This window comes from Humulus lupulus, chromosome X (assembly GCF_963169125.1).
Source record: "Humulus lupulus chromosome X, drHumLupu1.1, whole genome shotgun sequence".
NCBI lineage: Eukaryota > Viridiplantae > Streptophyta > Magnoliopsida > Rosales > Cannabaceae > Humulus > Humulus lupulus.
In genome coordinates this window covers 1475187-1500302 of record NC_084802.1, presented here as the reverse complement: position 1 = coordinate 1500302, position 25116 = coordinate 1475187, and the positions used below count along the sequence as shown (strand labels likewise).

General features: G+C 32.9%; 1 protein-coding gene across 1 annotated transcript; it reads right to left on the bottom strand.

The window, feature by feature from the left end:
* Positions 1 to 20843: 20843 nt before the first annotated feature.
* On the bottom strand, positions 20844 to 21994 carry LOC133804377 (protein FAR1-RELATED SEQUENCE 6-like). Its single transcript, XM_062242544.1, has 3 exons — positions 21422 to 21994; positions 21208 to 21306; positions 20844 to 20852 (listed from the first exon to the last, which is right to left on the bottom strand). The coding sequence occupies exons 1-3, from the start codon at positions 21992 to 21994 to the stop codon at positions 20844 to 20846; spliced, it is 681 nt and encodes a 226-aa protein (XP_062098528.1).
* Positions 21995 to 25116: the final 3122 nt, after the last annotated feature.

Here is a 25116-nt window from a genome sequence, read left to right as displayed (position 1 = left end):
CAATTGCTGATGGATTTTTTCTTTTTTAATTGCAGCTGTAATCGATCCTTTTGTTTGTTAAATGTTATATATATATATATATATATCTTGCCTTTGATTAGAAATTGTTTCAAATTGTGGTTATGTCCCAATGCTGATATAATAGTACTCCCACACAACTTTGATCACCGAGAAAAAAAAACAAAGAACAAATCGTCAAAAAACTGACACCTGACACTTTATACAAAATAGCCATGCACAAGTCCAGAATTTTGGCTCATTATTTTCGGAAATGGGTCTTGTTCCGTACGTAGCAATGCCCACTACTCACTGCACCACTACATGAGGCGTGCCCACTACTCGTACACTGCATGCACCAATGGCATGGCAATTGCTGATGGATTTTTACTTTTTTAATTGCAGCTGTAATCGATCCTTTTGTTTGTTAAATGTTATATATATATATATATCTTGCCTTTGATTAGAAATTGTTTCAAATTGTGGTTATGTCCCAATGCTGATATAATAGTACTCCCACACAACTTTGATCACCGAGAAAAAAAAACAAAGAACAAATCGTCAAAAAACTGACACCTGACACTTTATACAAAATAGCCATGCACAAGTCCAGAATTTTGGCTCATTATTTTCGGAAATGGGTCTTGTTCCGTACGTAGCAATGCCCACTACTCACTGCACCACTACATGAGGCGTGCCCACTACTCGTACACTGCATGCACCAATGGTATGGCAATTGCTGATGGATTTTTACTTTTTTAATTGCAGCTGTAATCGATCCTTTTGTTTGTTAAATGTTATATATATATATATATCTTGCCTTTGATTAGAAATTGTTTCAAATTGTGGTTATGTCCCAATGCTGATATAATAGTACTCCCACACAACTTTGACCGAGAAAAAAAAACAAAGAAAAAATCGTCAAAAAATAGACACCTGACACTTTATACAAAAGCCATGCACAACCCCCTAAATTGTACCATACGATGATTATCTACTATTTATTTATCTTTTTTAATTTTTGGAAATACATGGTTAAATTATTTTCTTAATAATGAGATTTTGATTGTAAACTTGTTATTTTAAGTTTTAAAATTCTAGATATTTAAAATTCAATGTTCCAAATCATATAGGAATTGGGGTTATTTTAAAAAAAAAAAAAAATTTAGTTTATATTGTATGCAATATATTTATATTAAATTTGACAATGTATCATATTAAATAATTGAGTAAGTAACACAACATTCAACATGTTAGTGAATATAATTTTTCTTAGTTATATTTATTGCAATTCAATATAAAATGTTATTACATTAAATTACCTTATTTTGCTTGTAGTTAAATAATCGGCATCCACACAACTCATTACGGGTGACCGAGGGAATCGTTGGGGTGATTACCCAAGATCTGGACTCGTTTCAATTCACCGAGACAGGGGTTCGGTCTCGAGTGCCGAGCTGGACTCAATCGGATTGTCTCACGCATTAGTGTGACTAACATCGTGTCGGCGCTCTTTCGGGTGCTCCGGCATCCACGCAACTCATTACGGGTGACCGAGGGAATCGTTGGAGTGATTACCCAACATTTGGACTCGTTTCGATTCACCGAGACAGGGGTTCGGTCTGGAGTGTCGAGCTGGACTCAATCCGATTGTCTCACGCATTAGTGTGACTAACATTGTCTCGGCGCTCTTTCGGGTGCATCGGCATCCACGCAACTCATTACGGGTGACCGAGGGAATCGTTGGAGTGATTACCCAACATCTGGACTCGTTTCGATTCACCGAGTCAGGGGTTCGGTTAGGAGTGTCGAGTTGGACTCGCTCGGATTGTCTCACGCATTAGTGTGACTAACATCGTCTCGGCGCTCTTTCGGATGCACCGGCATCCACGCAACTCATTACGGGTGACCGAGGGACTCGTTGGGGTGATTACCCAACATCTGGACTCGTTTCGATTCACCGAGTCAGGGGTTCGATTAGGAGTGCCGAGCTGGACTCGCTCGGATTGTCTCACGCATTAGTGTGACTAACATCGTCTCGGCGCTCTTTCGGATGCACCGGCATCCACGCAACTCATTACGGGTGACTGAGGGACTCATTGGGGTGATTACCCAACATCTGGACTCGTTTCGATTCACCGAGTCAGGGGTTCGGTTAGGAGTGCCGAGCTGGACTCGCTCGGATTGCCTCATGCATTAGTGTGACTAACATCATCTCGGTGCTCTTTCGGATGCACCAGCATCCACGCAACTCATTACGGGTGACTGAGGGACTCGTTGGGGTGATTACCCAACATCTGGACTCGTTTCGATTCACCGAGTCAGGGGTTCAGTTAGGAGTGTCGAGTTGGACTCGCCCGGATTGTCTCACGCATTAGTGTGACTAACATCGTCTCGGCGCTCTTTCGGATGCATCGGTATCCACACAATTCATTACGGGTGACCAAGGGACTCGTTGGGGTGATTACCCAACATCTGGACTCGTTTCGATTCACCGAGTCAGGGGTTCGGTTAGGAGTGTCGAGCTGGACTCGCTCGGATTGTCTCACGCATTAGTGTGACTAACATCGTCTCGGCGCTCTTTCGGATGCACCGGCATCCACGCAACTCATTACGGGTGACTGCGGGACTCGTTGGGGTGATTACCCAACATCTGGACTCGTTTCGATTCACCGAGTCAGGGGTTCGGTTAGGAGTGCCGAGCTGGACTCGCTCGGATTGTCTCACGCATTAGTGTGACTAACATCATCTCGGTGCTCTTTCGGATGCACCGGCTGGAACACAGCTCATTACGGGTGATCGAGGGACTCGTTGGGGTGATTACCCAACATTTGGACTTGTTTCGATTCACCGAGTCAGGGGTTCGGTTAGGAGTGCTAAGTTTGACTCAATCGGATTGTCTCACGCATTAGTGTGACTAACATCGTGTCGGCGCTCTTTCGGGTGCACCAGCTGGAACACAGCTCATTACGGGTGACCGAGGGACTCGTTGGGGTGATTACCCAACATCTGGACTCATTTCGATTCACCGAGTCAGGGGTTCGGTTAGGAGTGCTGAGTTGGACTCAATCGGATTGTCTCGCGCATTAGTGTGACTAACATCGTGTTGGCGCTCTTTCGGGTGCACCGGCATCCACGCAACTCATTACAAGTGACCGAGGGAATCGTTGGGCTGATTACCCAACATCTGGACTCGTTTCGATTCACCGAGTGAGGGGTTCGGTTAGGAGTGCCGAGCTGGACTCGCTCGGATTGTCTCACGCATTAGTGTGACTAACATCGTCTCGGTGCTCTTTCGGATGCACCGGCTGGAACGCAGCTCATTACAGGTGACCGAGGGACTCGTTGGGGTGATTACCCAACATCTCGACTCGTTTAGATTCACCGAGTCAAGGGTTCGGTTAGGAGTACCGAGCTGGACTCGCTCGGATTGCCTCACGCATTAGTGTGGCTAACATCGTCTCAGTGCTTTTTCGGATGCACCGGCTGGTACGCAGCTCATTATGGGTGACCGAGGGACTCGTTGGGGTGATTACCCAAGATCTGGACTCGTTTCGATTCACCGAGACAGGGGTTCAGGAGTAGTATAAATGTCTTTCTATATAAAAGTAGTATGTTGAAATTGTTAGTATACATACAATGTAATAGCCAACTGCACATTATTTACAAAATTTAGCACAAAGATTTAATAAAAGTTACACAATTGTTGCTCTAGGATTCACATTTATATTTTAATTTTTTTTTTGGCTAGAACTTATGGCCTTCAACTTATATATTAATTCTTTTGACTTGAAAGATGACTAACAACTATTTATTTAGCTTTTTATAATTTTTGAAATACATGGTTAAATTATTTTCTTAATAATGAGATTTTGATTGTAAGCTTGTTATTTAAAATTTAAAATTTAAAATTCTAGTTATTTAAAATACATTGTTTAAAACACAAGCTTGTCATGCATTAGTGTGGACTATGTTATCCATACATTTAAGTCCATTTTATGTCTTAATTTTTGCAAACTACATCGTGAGTATGTGGGTTATATTTTAAAAATTGTTTTTAATAACATTTTGCAAGCTTGTCACGAGCAAGCCCAATTCGATTCATATTTTTGTTGTTCCACATAATTATAGATTAAGGTGAAGAAAATGAGAGAAGAAGTAATGAAGCGAGACCTGAGTTACTATCAAGCCAGATGGTCAATGAGTCTTGGTTAAGACTTTGATGCTTAGAACCCCAAAGGTTTCTAAAGCCTTGATCAAAAGTAATTGAACCAAATTTTCAACTTGGGTTGTACCCAGAAGAAGGTGGGCGCAGAGCTTGGCTTGAGGAATAATGGGAATGGTAACCGGCTCTCTCTCTCGCACTACCAATGTTGAATTGAAGCCATACCCCTACTCCCTAGTCTATAACTGTCAAATTAGTGACAGTTGCATAGTCTTTTGCGCAGGCCACTCCCCAGCCATAGATTACATAAATGGTCACGATGAAAAGTATATAAAAGCACCAGAACTATTGGATCAATTAAATTTGTATTGGACGGCTAAGATTGTAAAAACGGAACATGTTTCGTTGCTGTACAAGGCGGGACGGAATCGTGGCCCTCATTTTATATATCTTAATATATATATATATATTATATATGTTAGTCCTTGGTTAGTGATTGTCTAATCATTTTTTATTATGGTTTGATAGAACTACCTACTGTTTTTTGGAGGTGACACTATACAAGAAAGTGTTAAATTAGAGGCGGACTTAGTCTGCTAGTAATGTACGAGTTATTAATAGCGGACTTAGTAGTCCACCGCTAATAATGTGGAATTTTTTTTTATTAGCGGCGGGCTTATCAATTATTAGCGGCGGGTATTTTCCCTTAGTAGATGCAGATCTATCCGCCACTACTACTATTAGCGGCGGGTAAATATCCGCCGGTTATAAGACTATTATCGGCGAGATATATTAATAACGGCGGGTCCCGCCGCTAGTAGTTTATTACCGGCAGGTCCCCGCCTCTAATAATCTTAAATATTGAAAAAATTCCACATCGTCTCGTCCGTCCCTCTAATTTCTCTTCTCTCCCTCTCTTAGACGCACTCTTCTCTCAGTCCATTCCTCTGTCCGAGCACCACCACCACCCCTCTATCTCAGCATCACCATCGCCCCTCTGTCTGAGCACCACCACTGCCCCCACGCCGGAATATATTAATTTTCTATGTATTAATTTTTTAATTTTAATTGTTTGTATGTAGTTTTTTTTTTTAATTTTAATTGTTTGTATTTATTTTTAGAACCCCCACGCCGGATTTTCGGACCACCACCAGTGTATGTATTTTTTTTTAATGATATTGGTTTCATAATATTTATTAAAAAAATTGTTTTGGTCTTATTAAAAAAATAGATTCCTGTGTTGTATTATATTGTATTTAATTTATTGTTAAAAGAATGAGATTGATTATTAAAAAAATTTAAATTAAAAAAAATATTAGTATGTTGCTTTATTTTTTTAGGAGAGCATCAAACTTTTGAAAGAAAAAAATCAGATTATTAATGTATGCTGTTATTATTTTTTTTTTGTATTAATCATATTATGGTTTATGTTGATTTGTGTTGTAATATTATTTTAATAAATATTCTGTTGTTCTAGTTATTCTAGGTTTGTTGTTTGGAGATTTTAAATTTTGGGATATGACAAATTTAAGTTGTTATGTTGTCAAAATTTAAAAAAAAAAACTATATATCTTATAATAAATATTTTGGGATTTTCTGAGTGCAGGATTTTAAATTTTTTGAAATGATCGTATTAATCTGTTATGCTCACAAATTTTTTTTTGAAATTTTATTAAGTAAAATAGTTTTTTTTTGTTATATGTTATGTCAACATAATGAAAACTGTAATGAATATTATTTAATTTAGTTAATTAGTATTATTATAATTAATTGAAAATTATTAAAAAAAATATTAGTATTTAATTAGAAGTTAATTTATTTTTTCTGTTCCGGTATGCTTATGATTGATGGTTGTTGACTACAACCATCAATTATAGGGATATCGGCACATAAGATATTATAATATTGCATAAGGTTTCAATATGGTCAATTTGTGACTTTGGGAATTCATCGCAACAGCAACAACCGCAACAGAGACGTGGTCAATTTGTGAGTTCGTCGCAGCAGCAGAGGTATGGTCAGTTTGAGAGTTTATTGCATCAGTCTCCCTCGGCACGACCACATACTCGACAATTTGGATCATCTTCGCAGCAGCAGTCTCCACAAGCTTATTACCCTCCCCCACCATTTCTCGCTTGGTTGGCCCGATCCAAACAATAATAATTAGTTTATGTTTTTTAATTAAATTAAGACAATTGATATTTTATGATAAGTTTATATGTAACTAAATTAAGACAATTTATATTTTTATTATGTTAATTTTATGGTTAGTTTATATGTAATTTTGTTTGATGAATATTAATTGTGTTATTAATAATTAATTTTAATTTATGTTAAATTTTATTATCTTTAAATAAGTATTATATGTATATTTATTATTAAATAAAATCAAACGAATTATTATATTTTAATATTATTAATTTATTACCGGCGGATAAATAGGGGCGGGACCCGCTAGTATTAAATAAGTCAAACGAGGTTGACTATTCTTTTATACCGGCGGAGTCCTGCCCCTATTAATCTGTCGGTATTAATAGAATACCGACAGGGTGTCAGTCCGCCGGTAATACCCCTAATCACCAATCGAATATTACCGACTAAGTATTACTGGCAGAATGCCCTATTATTACCAGCAGAAACCTCCGCCTCTAATACTCCCTTTTGTTGTAGTGTGAGCTTGTCAAGGAGATTTATTTATTGATGGCAAATGCATGCATCAATTGGGTAAAGAAAACATAAATAAAAAAAAATACGTTGCTCTCTCTGTGTAGAAGAAAATTGAATATAAATAAATAAGTGAAATATACTTTCAGAACTTGTGAAGGAAACAGAAATAAATAAATATAAATATTCTATATAAAATACGCATGTGAAAAGAATGAATTGTAAATGAATTGTCAGTAGATGATTGTGGTGTGGTGGCTTGGCTTGGCTGTCCTTACAATTTTTTAGTATTATTTATTCAATGTTATATTTCCCACTGTATTTATTTCTAAATTTATAACTACTTAACTAATTTAATTATTATTATTATTGGATTTTAGAGTAGTTTATTTATTTATTTTGTATATTTTTCTATTTTGGCAATTCATTTAGTGCCACAAAAAATTTAAGCAATGGAACCTTTTATGTAGTGAATATTATTATTTTTATATGTTAAAATTTGTTTTTTTTTTTTCTAGAAAAATGACAGTTAAACGAAAATGAAGAACAACGGCAAAAAATATGAAGAAAAAAAAAGTTGAAGTGACAAAATTCATGTGAATTTTTTTTAACTTACATACTGTACTAATATTTTATGTTTTCTAGGAGAGACACTTTGGCAAAAACTCAATCTAAAAAATGTCAAATAGAGACTTTATTAAGAGAGCGAAATAGATTACAAAATACGACCTAGGATGACAATATATAGAATTATATACTTATTTTCTATATTTAATTGAAATTATGTGGATTTTGATTACCCTCGCCTTAGGTGACTAAAATCATTTGATATTTGGGTGGGAATCAAATCTCTTAATTATGGGAGAGATTTCCAACATCTTTTATTTAAAAGAGAAATTAACTTGATTTGATAAAATTAACATTATTCCTATAAGAAATTTTCTATAATAATCTTGTTTGGAGACAAAATAATTTTCATCCAAAAAATCATAAATAATAAAAAATATTTAGGGAACAAATGAATCAAATTGAGTCTTCGATGCCCCATTAAAATAAGATAAAATTATTATTGTACCTGAAAACAAAAGATAAATTAAAAATATTATAAATTAATTAATTAATTATATAGGTAAAGAGATAATAAAATTGATCCAAAAAAAATATATGAAAGTATAAATTAATGTACCTCAATTCATATAGTAGAGGATAGTAGAGGCACTCGTTTGTCTGAAGAGCATTTCTTAGAAAATTTCTTCATAAAATTCTTTAGTCTTCCCCAAGAACCAACATCAATATTATTGTGGCTGATTATGAAAATTAAGAAATAATAATCAAGAGAAGAATGAAATAAATAACTATAATATTATACTTATTTTTTGAAAAAAGAAAAAAGAAAAAAGAAGTTGCTTACTGTGTTTTTGGGATCTTCTCATCAATATATTTAGGGAATAATAATAATAATAATAATAATGTTACTTACCTCATTTTTGTGATCTTCTCATTCATCTCTTTTTCACTGGAGAATTAAGAAAAAAATTAATAAGGAAACAAAATAAAAAAGAGCAATTGTAATTAAAAAAAAAAAATCAATAAATAGCATATTGATTATAAAAGTTAGGGTTAAGCACTTAGATTTAAGAAGTTTCTTAAAATTGTAAGTAGTTGTGACGCCCCACATCACTATGGTTGCTTTCTGGAATGACGACTGGCCCTAGAAACCAAGACAAGTCTTTTCCAGCGTGCTTTGTCCTCACTCGCACACTTCCTGGGAAAACTTCCCAGGAGGTCACCCATCCCTAGATTACTCCAGGCCAAGCACGCTTAACCATGGAGTTCTCAAGTGATGGGCTACCGAAAAGAAGATGCACCTTCCTGATATAGGTAGTACCCATCAATCCATTTAAGCCATCTTCAACTGTATAGTCCCATACCTACATAGTCTTAGAATCATTACACTTGACCTTCCCCAGGCGGTGTGGGATTGCACAGCTTTCCCGGTCTTTCCCCTTACGGATCACGGTATTTTTGACTGTCACAATCACCCCCCCTTACGGGCCCGACGTCCCCGTCGGCCACACTTCCGGCTGGGTCAAGGCTTTGATACCATTATGTGACGCCCCACATCACTATGGCTGCTTTCTGGAATGACGACTGACCCTACAAACCAAGACAAGTCTTTCCAGCGTGCTTTGTCCTCACTCGCACACTTCATGGGAAAACTTCCCAGGAGGTCACCCATCCCTAGATTACTCCAGGCCAAGCACGCTTAAACATGGAGTTCTCAAGTGATGGGCTACCGAAAAGAAGATGCACCTTCCTGATATAGGTAGTACCCATCAATCCATTTAAGCCCTCTTCAACTGTGTAGTCTCATACCTACATAGTCTTAGAATCATTACACTTGACCTTCCCCAGGCGGTGTGGGATTGCACAGCTTACCCGGTCTTTCCCCTTACGGATCACGGTATTTTTGACTGTCACAGTAATTCTAAATAAATTTGGATGATAAAATTTCATGATCAAACACATGTTATCGTTGAACAAACATATATATATATATATTAAGATCCAAAAACAAGAAACCAAGCCGATTACAAATCAAAACACATAGCAATTTCTTTGAAACATGCATAATAAGAAAATTGTTACTTACCACATTTTATGGGAGCGATTTCCAGGAACTATTTTGATCAAGAATTTGTCATTATTATAATTCTCTATCTTTAATTGTCTATAGTGAAATTTTCCGTTTATAGAAAATGCATATTTTTTATCAAGGTATAAAATCATGTTGATCGAATTATAAAAACCCATATCGGCTAAAATTCGAGTAAAAGATATATCTTCAGAAGAATGAGGCCTTATAGCTCCAATATTCAGATATCTATTACGACAAGACTTGAAAGATTTTATCTCAATATAATTGTCGGATCTATTATCAATTCGGATAGTAGCTTTCCTCATCATCTACACATACACAAATTAATAAATAAAACAAAAGTTAATAATCACCAATTAAAGCAATCCATGATTATGATTATGAATGAAAGAACAATAACAAAATAATTATACACATAAATACCATACCTGCATTATTTATATATAATGTCAAAGAGAGAAAGACTAATAATTAACGATGATGATGAACTAAGTAAGCAAGTGAGTATTTCTCTCTCCCTCTCTCTCTATATATATATAATTACATGTAAGGGCAAAGAGTGTGATATTTTATTCACTCTTCCGAATAAAATCTTAACTAATTTTTTATTTGAATTTTTTTAAAATAATATATTTTTGAAATATGAAAGAGTGTGATATTGAATTTATAATTTTAAAATAATAACAATTTTAATATTGTTATATAAGATCTTAACTGATTAATTGTTTGAAATTTATTAAAAAATAATAATAATATTTTGATGAAATGTGAAAGAGTGTGATATTCACTATATTCGTTTAAATTTATAATTTTAAAAATAATTATATATATAAAGAGCAGCAAAGAGTGTGATAAATATCTATATATATATTAAGAAAAAATTAATATAAAATCCGCAAATATTTATGCAGTTAGTTAGTATTCACCTTATAAATAAGTAAGGGTTGAATATTAATTAAATCTTCTTTGTTTCATTCAATTCTATTTTAATATACACTACCAGTGCTCCTTGATCATCATCCAATATATATAGCCTCAACTCAAAAGTACGTATAAATTTGATTTATAATTATTTGAAATATTATGTATTTAACACTAATAATTATTGCTAATCTATTTTCATATCTGCAGAATTCAAGGAAAATGAATGCGAAAAGAATGATTCGAATTTCTAATTATTTAAATAATCAAAATAAGTGGATTATTGTGACGGTTACCATTGTAAAATGTGATGTTTACAACAATGTTCATAAGTTCGAGTATAAAGATTTTGAAAATATTCAAATTTTTTGAACTATACTTCCCAACGAAAATAAGGATATACTTTATAGTAAGCTTATTATGAACCGTCGTTCAAACTATATGACAGTGATACTATTTACGATGAACACACTACCAATCTCTACTAAATATGACCAAAATTTTAAGATTGAAGATTCTGACCCATTTTATAAAACACGTACACTATCATCATCATCACCATCCCAACAAAATATTAATAATCATGCTTTAGTAGAAGAGGAATTCAAAGATTGTAAAGAAATCGCAATCTTCGGCCATGATGGAATTATTGTCATTCAATCTATTACGGGATCTTTTTTATCCAGAAAAATCATTGTAAGTTTCTATGTTAAAAATATTTATTATATAGTTGTTTTATAATCATTTTATTTCATTTTATTTTAAAAAAATAGTATTTCTATTAATTTGTTTTGTGTTATTTTTACTCTAGTTTTACTTCAAAAATTATACATTATTTGAAGAAGAAGCTTGACAAATCTTCCCCTGATCACAAAAGGATAAAGAAATTTGTGAAGAAATTGCGCCAAGATTAGGAGAATTGAGAGGTAAATATTAATATTATATTTGAGTAACTTATGATTTATTTTTTTATTTTTAGAGTAACCTAGTTATTGTTATTTATTAAAAAAGTTTTTTTTAGTGGAACTAATAATTAAAAGTTGAGAATTTACTCATTTGGTATCCTATGTTTTTCCAAAGTATCATTTTGGTACCCTCTGTTTTCAATAATGCTTATATGGTACCCTGTATTTTAAAATCGTACATATTTGGTACCATAAACTCAGATTTAATAGATAAAATTTTGTCAATATGATCAAACTGTCATCATTTATATGTAATTATGTAATTAAATTTAAATTTGTAACTTACATAATTGACAACAGTTTGATTAAATTAGTAAAATTTTATTAATTAAATTTGAGTTTATGGTACCAAATATGTACGATTTTAAAATACAGGGTACCATATGAGCAATATTAAAAATAGAGGGTACCAAAATGATACTTTGCAAAAACTCAGGATACCAAATGGATACCTACCCTTAAAAGTTTATCATTTTTCTTTACTGGAAAGTAACCGATTTGTCATATTGAAGTTGTTGGCCTATTTAAAGGGTTCTATAATATCTATAAAGAGATAGTTAGAAATTTCTATGTCAAAATAAAAATTGTGAGCAATGTGTGAAATTATTATATTTATAAATTATGATTCGTTTTTAATTTTTTTTACATCTTAATCGTTTAAATTCTTAAATATTTTTAAGATTTAAATTTGTATTTCTAGATTTTGTTTAACTTTTAATCGATTTTAAATAGTTCTGACAGTTATAGATATTTATTAAAAATAAATTTGAGAAGTAGATATTTATTAATTTTAATTATTATTTATTCAATGTTATATTTCCCCCACTGTATTTATTTCTAAATTTATAACTACTTAACTAATTTAATTATTATTATTATTATTATTGGATATTAGAGTATTTATTTATTTTTTATTTTTTTTTCTGTTTTTGTTTTTATAGGTTGAACTATTAATCAGTGACTATCGTCTACTATGAATTTGATTCGGATCACATTGTTGAATTATATATATTTTTTAATTAGATTTTTTTATCATTTAAATTATATTTTAAATTTAATGTCTATTTTGATATTAGATTAATTATTAAAACAATAACCATTAGAAAAAGTTGTCTTCTTCCTAATCATAAATATAAATGACTTGATGTGTTTGTATATTGCTTTTTTTTTTCATCTCAGCCAAAAATAACTATAAACTATTGATGTTAAATGAATGAAAGTATTTCTAAGAAATAAATATTGAGTAAATAAGAGTATTAAGGCCGTTAGTGTTAGTGATACTGAAATAATTAATAAATATTTCTAATTACAACATTCACACCTCATTTTAGCAGTAAGATATTCAATTGTTTAGGGTGAATAAATCATGCTGGCATCTCTTTGGGAGAATCGACTACCTTGCAGCTTATTGTGTTTTAAAGAGACACATATTAGGGTGATTATACTCGATTAGGACTCGTTTCGATTCAGCGAGACATTTATTAGGGTCAAAATTCCCGAGTTGGACTTGTTTGGATTCACGTACTCATGCATTAGGGTGAATAAACCCTACTGTCACTTGTTTAGGAGCATCGACTTTCTTGCAACTCATTGCGGGTCACAGAGATACTTATTAGAGTGATTATACCCGATTGGGACTCGTTTCGATTCACCAAGACACGCATTAGGGTCAAAATTCTCGAGTTGGACTTGTTTGGATTCACTAAGTCACGTATTAGGGTGATAATACCCTCACGACACTCATTCGGGAGCATCAAATTTCTCGCAACTCATTGCGAGTCATCGAGACACTTATTAGGGTGATTATACCTGATCAGGACACGTTTCGATTGACCGAGACACACATTAGAGTGAGTACATTTAAGTTGGACTCATTTGGATTCACCGAGTCATGCATTAGGGTGAATAAACCCTACTGCTACTTGTTCGGGAGCACCGACTTCCTTGCAACTCATTGCGAGTCACTGAGACATTTATTAGGGTGAGTACATTCGAGTTGGACTCGTTTGGATTCACCGAGTCACGCATTAGGGTGAATAAATCCTACTGGCACTTGTTCGGGAGCACCGACTTCCCAGCAAATTATTACGTTGCACATGAACACTTATTAGGGTGATTATTATTATTATTATTATTTAAAAAATAAGCTTCATGGCTATAACAATTATTATTATTATTATTATTATTATGACAATTCTTCTATGGGGGCTTCACTTTAAGCCCTACCAGTAAGGCTCTCAGTGTTTCTCGACCTGTGAACAGTTTTGGCACGACTTTTTTTTATGACCGTGTATATTGTAGCTATTTAGAGCATCCTGCAAATTTTCAGAAAATTTCGAATAGTTTACAGTACCGAAAACTAGGTTCAAACATGTTGTTTTCCAGGTGCATAAAAAAATTAGTCACGCGTGCAACAACATGTTTGAACCTAGTTTTCGGTACTGTAAACTATTCGGAATTTTCTGAAAATTTGCAGGATGCTCTAAATAGCTACAATATACACATTCATAAAAAAAATCGCGCCGAAAACTGTTCACGGGTTGTAAACACTGAGAGCCCTACCAGTAGGGCTTAAAGTGAAGCCCCTATAGGAGAATTCCCCTATATATAATGTAACATTCTTACTCACCTCATTTTAGCAGTTAGATATTCAGTTGTTTAGGGTGAATAAATCCTGCTGGCATCTGTTTGGGAGCACCGACTACCTTGCAGCTTATTGTGTTTCAAAGAGACACATATTAGGGTGATTATACCCTATCAGGACTCGTTTCGATTCAGCGAGACATTTATTAGGGTCAAAATTCCCGAGTTGGACTTGTTTGGATTCATGGACTCATGCATTAGGGTGAATAAACCCTACTGTCACTTGTTTAGGAGCACCAACTTCCTTACTCATTGTGGGTCACAAAGATACTTATTAGGGTGATTATACCCGATTGGGACTCGTTTCGATTCACCGAGACACGCATTAGGGTCAAAATTCTCGAGTTGGACTCATTTGGATTCACTAAGTCACGTATTAGGGTGATAATACCCTCACGACACTCATTCAGGAGCATCGAATTTCTCGCAACTCGTTGCGAGTCATCGAGACACTTATTAGGGTGATTATACCTGATTGGGACACGTTTCGATTAACCGAGACACACATTAGAGTGAGTACATTTAAGTTGGACTCATTTGGATTCACCGAGTCATGCATTAGGGTGAATAAACCCTACTGCTACTCATTCGGGAGCACCAACTTCCTTGCAACTCATTGCGAGTCATTGAGACATTTATTATGATTATTATACACTGAAAGCCCTACCGGTAGGGCTTAAAGTAAAGCCCCTATAGAAAAATTATCTCATATATATTTATATAAGTATCTATTATTATAATTATTGGAAGTGGGCACACAAGAAAAATATATTACACAATGTCTACTTAATTTTTTATGCTAATTAATAATAACATAATTTTTTCATCCTACAAAAAAATAAAGTTTTAGTTACAAAATATTTTTGGTAGCAATTAATTATAATTTGCTACTAAATTATGGTAGCAAAATAATTTAGTTGCGAAAACTAAAAATATAAGACCAAATATTTTTACTACCAAATTTTTTGGTAGCTACTTTTTATTCTATTGGCTACCATTATGTTTTGGTAGCAAAACATGGAATGTTAGGTACTAAATTTTTTAGTAGCAGAAACTAAGGTTATTTTTTACTAAATTCTAAAAAGATTTTACTGTTATTTTGTAGGAAAAAATATATTTTAATAATAGTATTACCCTAGTAAATGTTGATTGCTAAAATATTCAATATAAAACATAAAAAAAAATACTTAATTGTATTTATCTTTGAAATATCTATAATGATTATACAATATATTTTGTAATAAAATAATAGTTTTTAATTGTGGTTACATAACTAAACATTTTGTACACATTTAATAAATATAATAACTGATGTCACACTTAGTAAAATAAATAAAGTGATTAAAATGATAAATTTATATATATAGGATAATTTTTTTATAGGGGCTTCACTTTAAGTCCTACCGATAGGGCTCTCAGTGTTTCTCGACCTGTGAACAGTTTTCGGCGCGACTTTTTTTTATGACCGTGTATATTGTAGCTATTTAGAGCATCTGTAAATTTTCAGAAAATTCCGAATAGTTTACAGTACTGAAAACTAAGTTCAAACATGTTATTTTCACTACTACAAAATACCATTTACGGGACACTTTTTTAGGACTCGCACATAAATGCAAGTCCTTAAAAATATTTATGGAGTTTTTAGGACACTTATTGAGAGTCCTGAAAAAACATAATTTAGGACTCGCAATGAGTGTCCTAAAAAAATATGCGAGTCCTGAAAAAATCTGGGCTAAAAAATGAGTGTTTTACTTAACAATTTTAAGGACTTGCTTTGGGAGTCCTTAATACTTTTTAAGGACTCACTTTGCGAGTCCTAAAAACAACTTTGCGAGTCCTAAAAACAACTAGACTGAAAGTAATAGTTAAAAGTAAATTATTTATATATGGTTAAATATTTTAATAATTTCTTAAAAAATATTATAAGTTGTTAGTTTTTAAATATACTTAAAAAATAAAAACTAATATTATTTTTTCTTAATATTATTATACTTTTTATTTATATATTTTTATAATAATAACTATATATTATTTTAACAAATAATAATAATAATAATAATAACTAAACCCTATCCCCCAACCTCAATCTCCTGACTAGTCAGACAGGTACCTCACTGGTCGGTCATGACACCTGACTGGTCGGTATTGACACTTGGCTGGTCGGTCATGACACTTGACTGGTCAGTCAAAAATCCTTATCGGTCTGACAGAAACTCTACCAGGTCAGTCAGATCACTTTATCACAACTCCGAAGAGCCAATATATTTATTGACTATTAATGTGTCATTTATGGACCATTTATTGTCACTTGTCACTTTTGATTACCACGTCATCGAACTCCAATTTTTTGGGATAACATTTGCCCCCCAAGTTTATTATATGATTTATTCGTATGATAAACTTTTTCTCTAGCAAAATGTTGTTGAGGTCATCCAAAAGCTTCCATCCAGACAGTAACCTTCATTTTTGTAGTAAACCCACGACTGAACTTTTCTTTTCATGAAAACGGTAGTTATCAGTTTCCCATTTCCATTGCTCCTTCGGGTTCATGGGTATATGATGATCATTGATGTTATCTTGAATCTTATTGAACCCTTGAAATTCAACTTGTTTTTTCGAACCTTATAGCCGATCGGCCACTATTTTTGGTCGATAGGCCTAGCTCCTCGGAAATAGCTTGTTGGAAAAAAAATGCATATGGCCGATCTATCATTTTCATCTAACCGCCCAGACACTCGGACATGCCCCAAGCTGCTTGGATGCTCACCACCAATTTGCTCGGATGCACGCCTAAGCCACTCGGTCATGGCCAATCCGCTCGGACACGCCTGACACCATCCCGCCCGGACACGCACGCCACCCGCTCGGACTCAGCCCCACTGCTCGGACACTCACGCCAGCCGCCTGGATGCACACACACCGATCAGACATGGACGCCTCTCGCTCGGACACCACGCTAGGCCATGCGCACCTGCTGCGCTCCTCGGGCGTACTCGCCGATCGGACACAGTCACCATATGCGCGCGCTGGCCAGTCGAACAAGGACACCACACACGCACAACTCCTCGGGACTTTAAACACCTTGCTTGAATCTCCCAAAAGCATTTTGAGAGATCGATTTCTCTCAATCAATCTTGGGGAAAAATTGACTTCTCTTCTAAAGACATTTTTTCACTATGTAGTATTTACTTTGCATTCATTTGTTCATGTTTGTTTGATTCACTCCAAAGACTCATCGTTGTTAGTCATGCTCAACAACAGAGTTTCTTACTTAACCAGTGATATATGCTCAGGTGACCAGGGAAGTTGTATCTGCTCTCCTGACCAGGAAAACTTTGCCCCTGATCAGCTAAACTTTGTACCTGGTCAGTAGTTTACTCTTTTTTCTTGTGAAGACAATTATTGCTTAGCAACTTTGATATTTTTCTCGTACAGCCGAGCTATTGGCATTTATACTTTACTTTTCTTTGCTAACTTGAAGCATTCTAAGTCCTTTTAGACTTAAAAAGTTATAAGTTTTTTGTGATGTATGCCTTATATTTTCGCATGAGTACTTAGTTTTCTAACTTTGAAATTCTAGACATTTCATAAGTCCATACTAAGTATACTTTCTCACACTCTTATTGCTCTAACATTTTATGAGCACAATGTTTATTGTCACATGAATATTTGCTTCTAACTTGAAATTTTGAAAAATTCCAAGTTACTTAAGCTTTGTCAAACAAGTTAGCTTAATGGCCTTTTTTGACTTCAAAATTTTACAAGTCAGTCTAAAAGCAAATATGTTTACTCGTGCTCTTATTGTCTGTGTTAAATTATATACCAGCATACCCCATGTGCCCCCCAATCGATCGAGGGTTGAAAGATCCTGGGTCACTTGCTACTTGACCGAATCTATTCGAGCAGTTAACTGCTCGTGAAACACATAGAATATATTGAAAATATTCGAGCAGTTGAACACTGCTTGAACGTATCGACCAGTTGACCACTGTCCGATTTTACTGACCAGTTGAACACTGTTTGAATAATTAACACACATGCACATTTGTAGCAAGAATTGACCACGCTACGCATAGTCTCTTTTATTACTCATAAATTAAAAAGGACAAAACGTGTCTAATAACGAGTCTTAAACAACAAAAATTGTTCAAAAATAGTTGATTGGTCTGCAAATAACCAGCTCATAAACCAAATTTAAATAACAAGTTAAACAACTTGAAATTAAACTACCATGCTGAAAGCGGTATTTAGTGATAATATATCCTCCGATGCTCGCCGCTCCAATGGTTTCTGATCCTAGCACTCCCGCTCATATTGAAGTGTCTTGGCATACCTCTCCCTTGCTTTGTTGCTATCATCAGCCAAGTGTGGACTTCCACATATAGTGTCTAAGGTAAAGTCCACAGGCCCGGGCTGCAAGGGTGGAGATCTTTGTCATTTGAAACCAGGATTGTTGTTGCCTCCTTCTCCTTGGGGTGTCTCTGCTTTCTCAACTTGCCCAACCGGAGAAGAAACTCTATCTCGTCCTTGAGGTGATTGCATTCATTCGTGTCGTGACCATAATCTCCATGGAAACGACAAAACTTATTCATGTCTCTCTTCCTCATCTCTTTCCTGATGGGTGGAGGTTTTTTGTAGGGAACCTCTTCATGACTAGCAAGATATATTTCCGCTCGGTTAGCCGAGAAAGTGGTGTAATTAGTGAACTGAGGCTCATACTTGGTTGGCTTTTCATTTGAACTCAACTTTGCTTTCTTTTCCTCATGGTGGTCAGACTCGTTATTTCCACGTTTCTTTCCACCATCCTTAGGAGGGTTAGTTGATCCGCCCGAATTGTATATGCCATTCTCCTCTTTCTCGATCGCATCATCCAATTTCATATACTTGTCTGCTCGGTCAAGAAATTGTTGAAGTATTGAAATTGGATTTCTATGTATGCTATCCCACAAAGGGCTTCGATAAGTTATCCCAGCGGATATGGCAACCATCTTCCCCTCGTCTCCTACAGCAGTTGCTCTATTGGCTTCTCTCATGAATCTCTGTATATAATTCTTTAAAGACTCATCTTTTCCTTGTTTGATATCTGCCAAGTGGTTGGCATAAACTGGTGGGGTCCGGGCAGTGTTGAATTGTCTACAAAACTCCTTCCTGAATGCCTCCCAAGAGATTATGGAGTTTGGCTTAAACTTCCAATACCATTCCTGGGCGGTATCTGACAAAGTAGTCGGGAAAACTCTACACCGATAATCGTCACTTACTCCGAGCAATTCCATCTGGTCCTCAAACTTCCCAACATGTCTGATGGGATCTGCCTTTTCTGTATATACTGGCAAAACCGGTGCTTTATATTTTGCCAGAGGCTGGGTTGCTCTAATCCGGGCACAAAATGGGCTGCCACTCCAATGGTCTATCGCATCTATCCCGGAAGGTCGTTTTGACAAACCTTGCACTGCAGCTATTAGCACGTCAAGCTAGACTTGGATAGCTGGTGCAACTGACGAAGTTCCAAGGTCGTTTTGAAAATAAAATTAGTTACTTATTTTCATGTTGTTTCTCTTACAATATCTTGTCTAATGCATATTGCAACAACTGAATAGCAATATCTTCTGTCATTAGTGGCAAAAGCACACATGTGATTCATGCACTAAGTCCTTAATCATAATTTATCGTTTCTTTTTTCAAGATTATTGGGGTCCCTATATTATCATCACGTCTGCGATAAAGCTAGCTAGATAGAATAAGAAATAAAAAGTATTAAAATATAAGTTTTCTCTTACTAATTAAATTAAATAAATAAAATTCAAACTTTAAAAGAGAAAAGCTTAAGAGTATATTTTTTCTCTTTTGCATTTTCTTCATGCATATGTGTAATCTCTTTCTCTCACTTTTGTTATTTTATTTGCTGCATATGTATAATCAATATTTGTGTGAGTGTGTACTAAACTAGTAAACTCTTGGCATGTAGTTGAGTACTTGAAATGAACTGGGTTAGAAACATGGGAAACTTGCTCAAAGAAAGATGGCAGCATCAACCGTCAACTTTTTGGAATCTAATTTCTGTAAGGACAAGAATTATAATTTATATTTGACATGTACAAAATTAGTTTAAGTGGTGTCTTCAATTCTATCTAGCTTGTTTTTTCTTTTTTTAAAAAAATCTGATTTATGCCTTCCATAACCAAATTACAGGGTGTTGCTTAACTTCAATAGTTTAATCCAAAGAGTTATGAATGATTTTTGAATTGTTTTTTCAACATAATTTTATTTTTCTTTTATGCAAACAAGGTATATATAAGTAACATTTATATTTTTATAAGAGTAGGGTAGTTTGATAAATGATTGGTTTGTATACTAGTTATTATAAATGATAATTATGGTCTAGCTCTAGTTATCCCATTCAATTCATATATGTTTTCACTTCTAATAAAATAATTTACTTTTTTACTTTGCTAATGATTAAATGACTGTTTTTTTTTTTTTGCAATGTACAGATATTATGAGATATTCTTTCTTTATAGAAAAATCAAACATCATTTGTAGTTTTGGTCTTTAGAATCAAATGATGTATTATTCTAACTGTGTAGATGATATAACTCTAATTTTGTAGAATGTATCTTGTAATATGATTTTGGAAGTCTAAACTAGACTAAATATTGCAATTCAATTTAAGTAATTAATAAATATTTATTTATATTGTCTTTTTGGCTCCAACTAAAAAAAGTGTTATATAAACTTATATATACGACATTAATTGATTAATTTTTTTTAATAAATTCTTCTAATAATCTAGAAAAAAGTCTAATCTTATAATTATAAGTATAAAATAGTGTTATTCAACCTGTTATATATAACACAAAAAAAGTGTTATTGCATAGTATGCTCTAACACTACTTCGTAAGTGGTAAAATGTGTTATATAAACTATTACAAATAACATAAGGAAACACTTGTCCATTTAGCAAAATAACACAAAATAAATGTTATCGAAAACTATACAATAATACTTCTCTATAACTATGGAAAAGTGTTATGCAAAGTGTTCTGACCTTCGATAACACTGTTTTTCTTAACACATCAAAAAGTGTTATAGTATGTATTTAATAATATTTTCTTGGTCTTATTGAAAGCAGTTTTTCTTGTAGTGAATTCTCTTATAAATGTAAATTAAAAAATAAGCTTGGAATAATTATTCACCTTCATAGTAATTGTTTCTTGCATATCAATATTAGGTGGTATAAATGAGGATACACCATCTTCAATATCATCTCCAACACATTCTTTTGCTGAAATAACCTTATTACCAACAAAAAAAATTATAAAAAAAGAGGATATATTAGATTAAAATACAAAAGCTAAAAAAAAAGTATATATTAAATTAACATATAAAACTAATGCTCAGTAATAATACCTTAACTTTTTTTCCTTTAGTCTTGACATTCTTATCATGCACCTTTTTCTTTGTAGAAACAAGTTTCTCAGCTCTAGATATTTTACACTTCTTTGGTGGTTGTCCATGTCTTCGTACAACTAAATGACTATGAATTACATCTAAAGATACCTTATGATAATTATCAATAGGTGATCCTATGGGATTCGACTTATGATCATTACTTCTTTCTTGCTTCTCATTATTTTTTTCCTTTCTTAATTGCAACTCATTCATCATATCCCAAAAAATTGCACAATTCTCATCAGATTCAACAGCCCAATCAACAAGATCATAAAACTTCTTTTGCAACCTATCAAATCGTTGAGTTTTCACATTTCCACTCCAATCATTATAATTAACCTTGATGCTGGTGTGGCGTTGTCTTACATATTTCCTCCATTGTGTTAAAATATAATTTTCTGGCACATTTTCCACTTGTTCAAGTATGAAAACTGATAATGCATGCCTACAAAGAATCCCTCGAAATTCAAATAGGCGACAAGCACACTGTACTTCACGTTTCTCTTTATTGAATTGGACATTATAGATCATTTTTTTATTGTTTATGTTGACTCGTTTCTTTGTTAACTCGTCTAACACCCAAAGAATAATATTGAGAAGATTTGTGAGAGCTAAATAAAATTATGAGATGTTTCTAGTGCCCAAAAATAATGAAGAGAGAGAGAGAGAGTTTTATAGTAGTTCAGCCCCAAAAAGATGAGCTACATCCACTTAGTCACTGTCATTGATCTTGCAAGTCATTGATTACATTTTTCTTTAGTTTTTAGCTATTTAGCTCCATTAAAGATGAAGAGTTTTCTCTGTAAAACGTTTTATTAGTTGAATTAATTTTGTGCTTAGTTGTTAAGTGTTAGAAAATTATTTTAATTGTTTGGTAAAATTATGTGAATTTATTTTTGTTAATTGTTTATTTTAATTTGTAAGTAAATGAGTTTTGGTTGTATGCACTAAGGTGCATGGTAAGTAGTGATGCACTTGACCAATTTGGTGTGTGCATGTGCATGGTGAGCATGCAATAGTGTTTTCTATACATAATTTCCTATTATTTTATTTATTTAAGAAATTAAAGAATAAAAAAAGGAAATAAGAGAGATAGGTGTGGGAAGAGAGTGGGAAATGAAGGATTTTAACTATTTTGCGTAAGTGCATAGTTGACATATGTCATATTTATCTTCTTAATTTCTTTTTATTTAAGAAAATCAAGAATAAAAAAAATTAGGAGTTGGACTCACCTTTTTTCCATTGGCTTGATAATAAATTTCTTAGAAAAAAAAGGGCAGTTACCAAAAAATGAGATATTATCAGAATACGTATGTTAAAACCTTAATCCAAAGTCTTATTGCTTACCCTATACGAAACCTATATCACATTACTCCATAATTAGAAAAAAGCCATTTTTTACCAGTTTTTCGCTATACACAACACAGGTTTCTACCCATCAAAATGTATACACCCTACAAATCAAAAAACTCATACTTATGATAAAGATCACATAAATATAACAAGGGCCAGCTTTTCTTTCATGCATAAAAATATAAAATAAAATAAAATAAAAACCCTACAAAAAATAAGTGTAAATTACCGTAGTAAATCCCCTAAAAAAACCTGACATGTAAGTATAAAAATCATTAATTGGACAAGTGGTTCCCTTGCAACAATTATATAATGTCATCAAAATACAAAAGTATATGAGTCATGACTCTGACTATCAAAATTAATATATAATACATAGCCTTTCCTATAAATTTAAGCTAGAAAGTATCAAAATTAATATACAGGCTTTAATTTTTTTTTCTAAAAAAGTAATTGATCTATAGTACTGATCCGAGTACTTATTGGATTAGATTGACTTTGAATAATTATGACCAAATCAGTACGAGGTAGAATGGCTGAACAAAATCATTTTGTGCCACAACACGCAAATGCATCGACACATGCATCTCTTATTTAAAAGACAGATTAACTCTAATTATTTGAGAAAATTAACATTATCCCTATAATAATTTTTTGGTAGTTAAAAGTTGACAAGAATTTCTATAATAATTTTTTGGGGCAATATAATTTTCATCCAAAAAAACATAAATAATAAAACCTTCAATCTTTAGGGAATAAATGAATCAAACTCAGTCTCCGATATCCCATTCAAATAAGATAAAATTATTATTGTACCTAAAAACAAAAGATAAATTAAACATATTATAAATTAATTAATTATAAAGGTAAAGAGATAATAAAATTGACCCAAAAAAAATATATGAATGTATAAATTAATGTACCTTAATTCATATAGTAGAGGATAGTAGTGGCACTCGTTTGTCTGAAGAGCATTTCTTAGAAAATTTCTTCATAAAATTCTTTAGTCTTTCCCAAGAACCAACATCAATATTATTGTGGCTGATTATGAAAATTAAGAAATAATAATCAAGAGAAGAATAAAATAAATAACTAAAATATTATACTTATTTTTTGAAAGAAAAAAAAATAACGTAAGAAAAAAGAAGTTGCTTACGATGTTTTTGGGATCTTCTCATCTATTTTTAGAGAATCAAGATTAATATTGCTTTGGTACATAAAATTGAAAAACACAAAAAAAAAAAGAAAGAAATGTTAAAATTATATATTATGTGATGTTCTCATTCATCTCTCTTTCACTGGAGAATTAAGAAAAAAGTTAATAAGGAAACAAAATAAAAAATAGCAATTGTAATAAAAAAAAATATCAATAAATAGCTTATTGATTATAAAAGTTAGGGTTAAGCACTAAGAAGTTTCTTAAAATTGTAAGTAGTTCTAAATAAATTTGGATGATAAAATTTCATGATCAAACATATGTTATCGTTGAACAAACATATAAACATATAAATATATATATGTATATATTAAGATCCAAAAACAAGAAACCAAGCCAATTACAAATCAAAACACAAAAATTTCTTTGAAACATGCATAATAAGAAAATTGTTACTTACCACATTTTATTAGAGCCATTTCCAGGAATTATTTTGATCAAGAATTTGTCATTATTATAATTCTCTATCTTTAATTGTCTATAGTGAAATTTTCCATGTATAGAAAATGCATATTTATTATCAAAGTATAAAATCATGTCGATCGAATTATAAAGGCTCATATCCGCTAAAATCCGAGTAAAAGATATATTTTCAGAAGAACGAGGCCTTATAGCTCCAACATTCTGATATCTATCACAACGAAACTTAAAAGTTTTTATCTCAATATAATTGTCAGATCTATTATTAATTCGGATAGTAGCTTTCCTCATCATCTACACACACAAATTAATAAATAAAACAAAAGTTAATAATCACCAATTAAAGCAATCCATGATTATGATTATGAAAGAAAGAACAATAACAAAATAATTATACATATAAATACCATACCTGCATTATTTATATATATAATGTCAAAGAGAGAAAGGCTAATAATTAACGATGATGATGATGAACTAATAAGTAAACAAGTGAGTATTTCTCTCTCTCTCTATATATATATATATATAATTACATGTAAGGGCAAAGAGTGTGATATTTTATTCACTCTTCCGAATAAAATCTTAACTAATTTTTTATTTGAATTTTTTTAAAATAATATATTTTTGAAATATGAAAGAGTGTGATATTGAATTTATAATT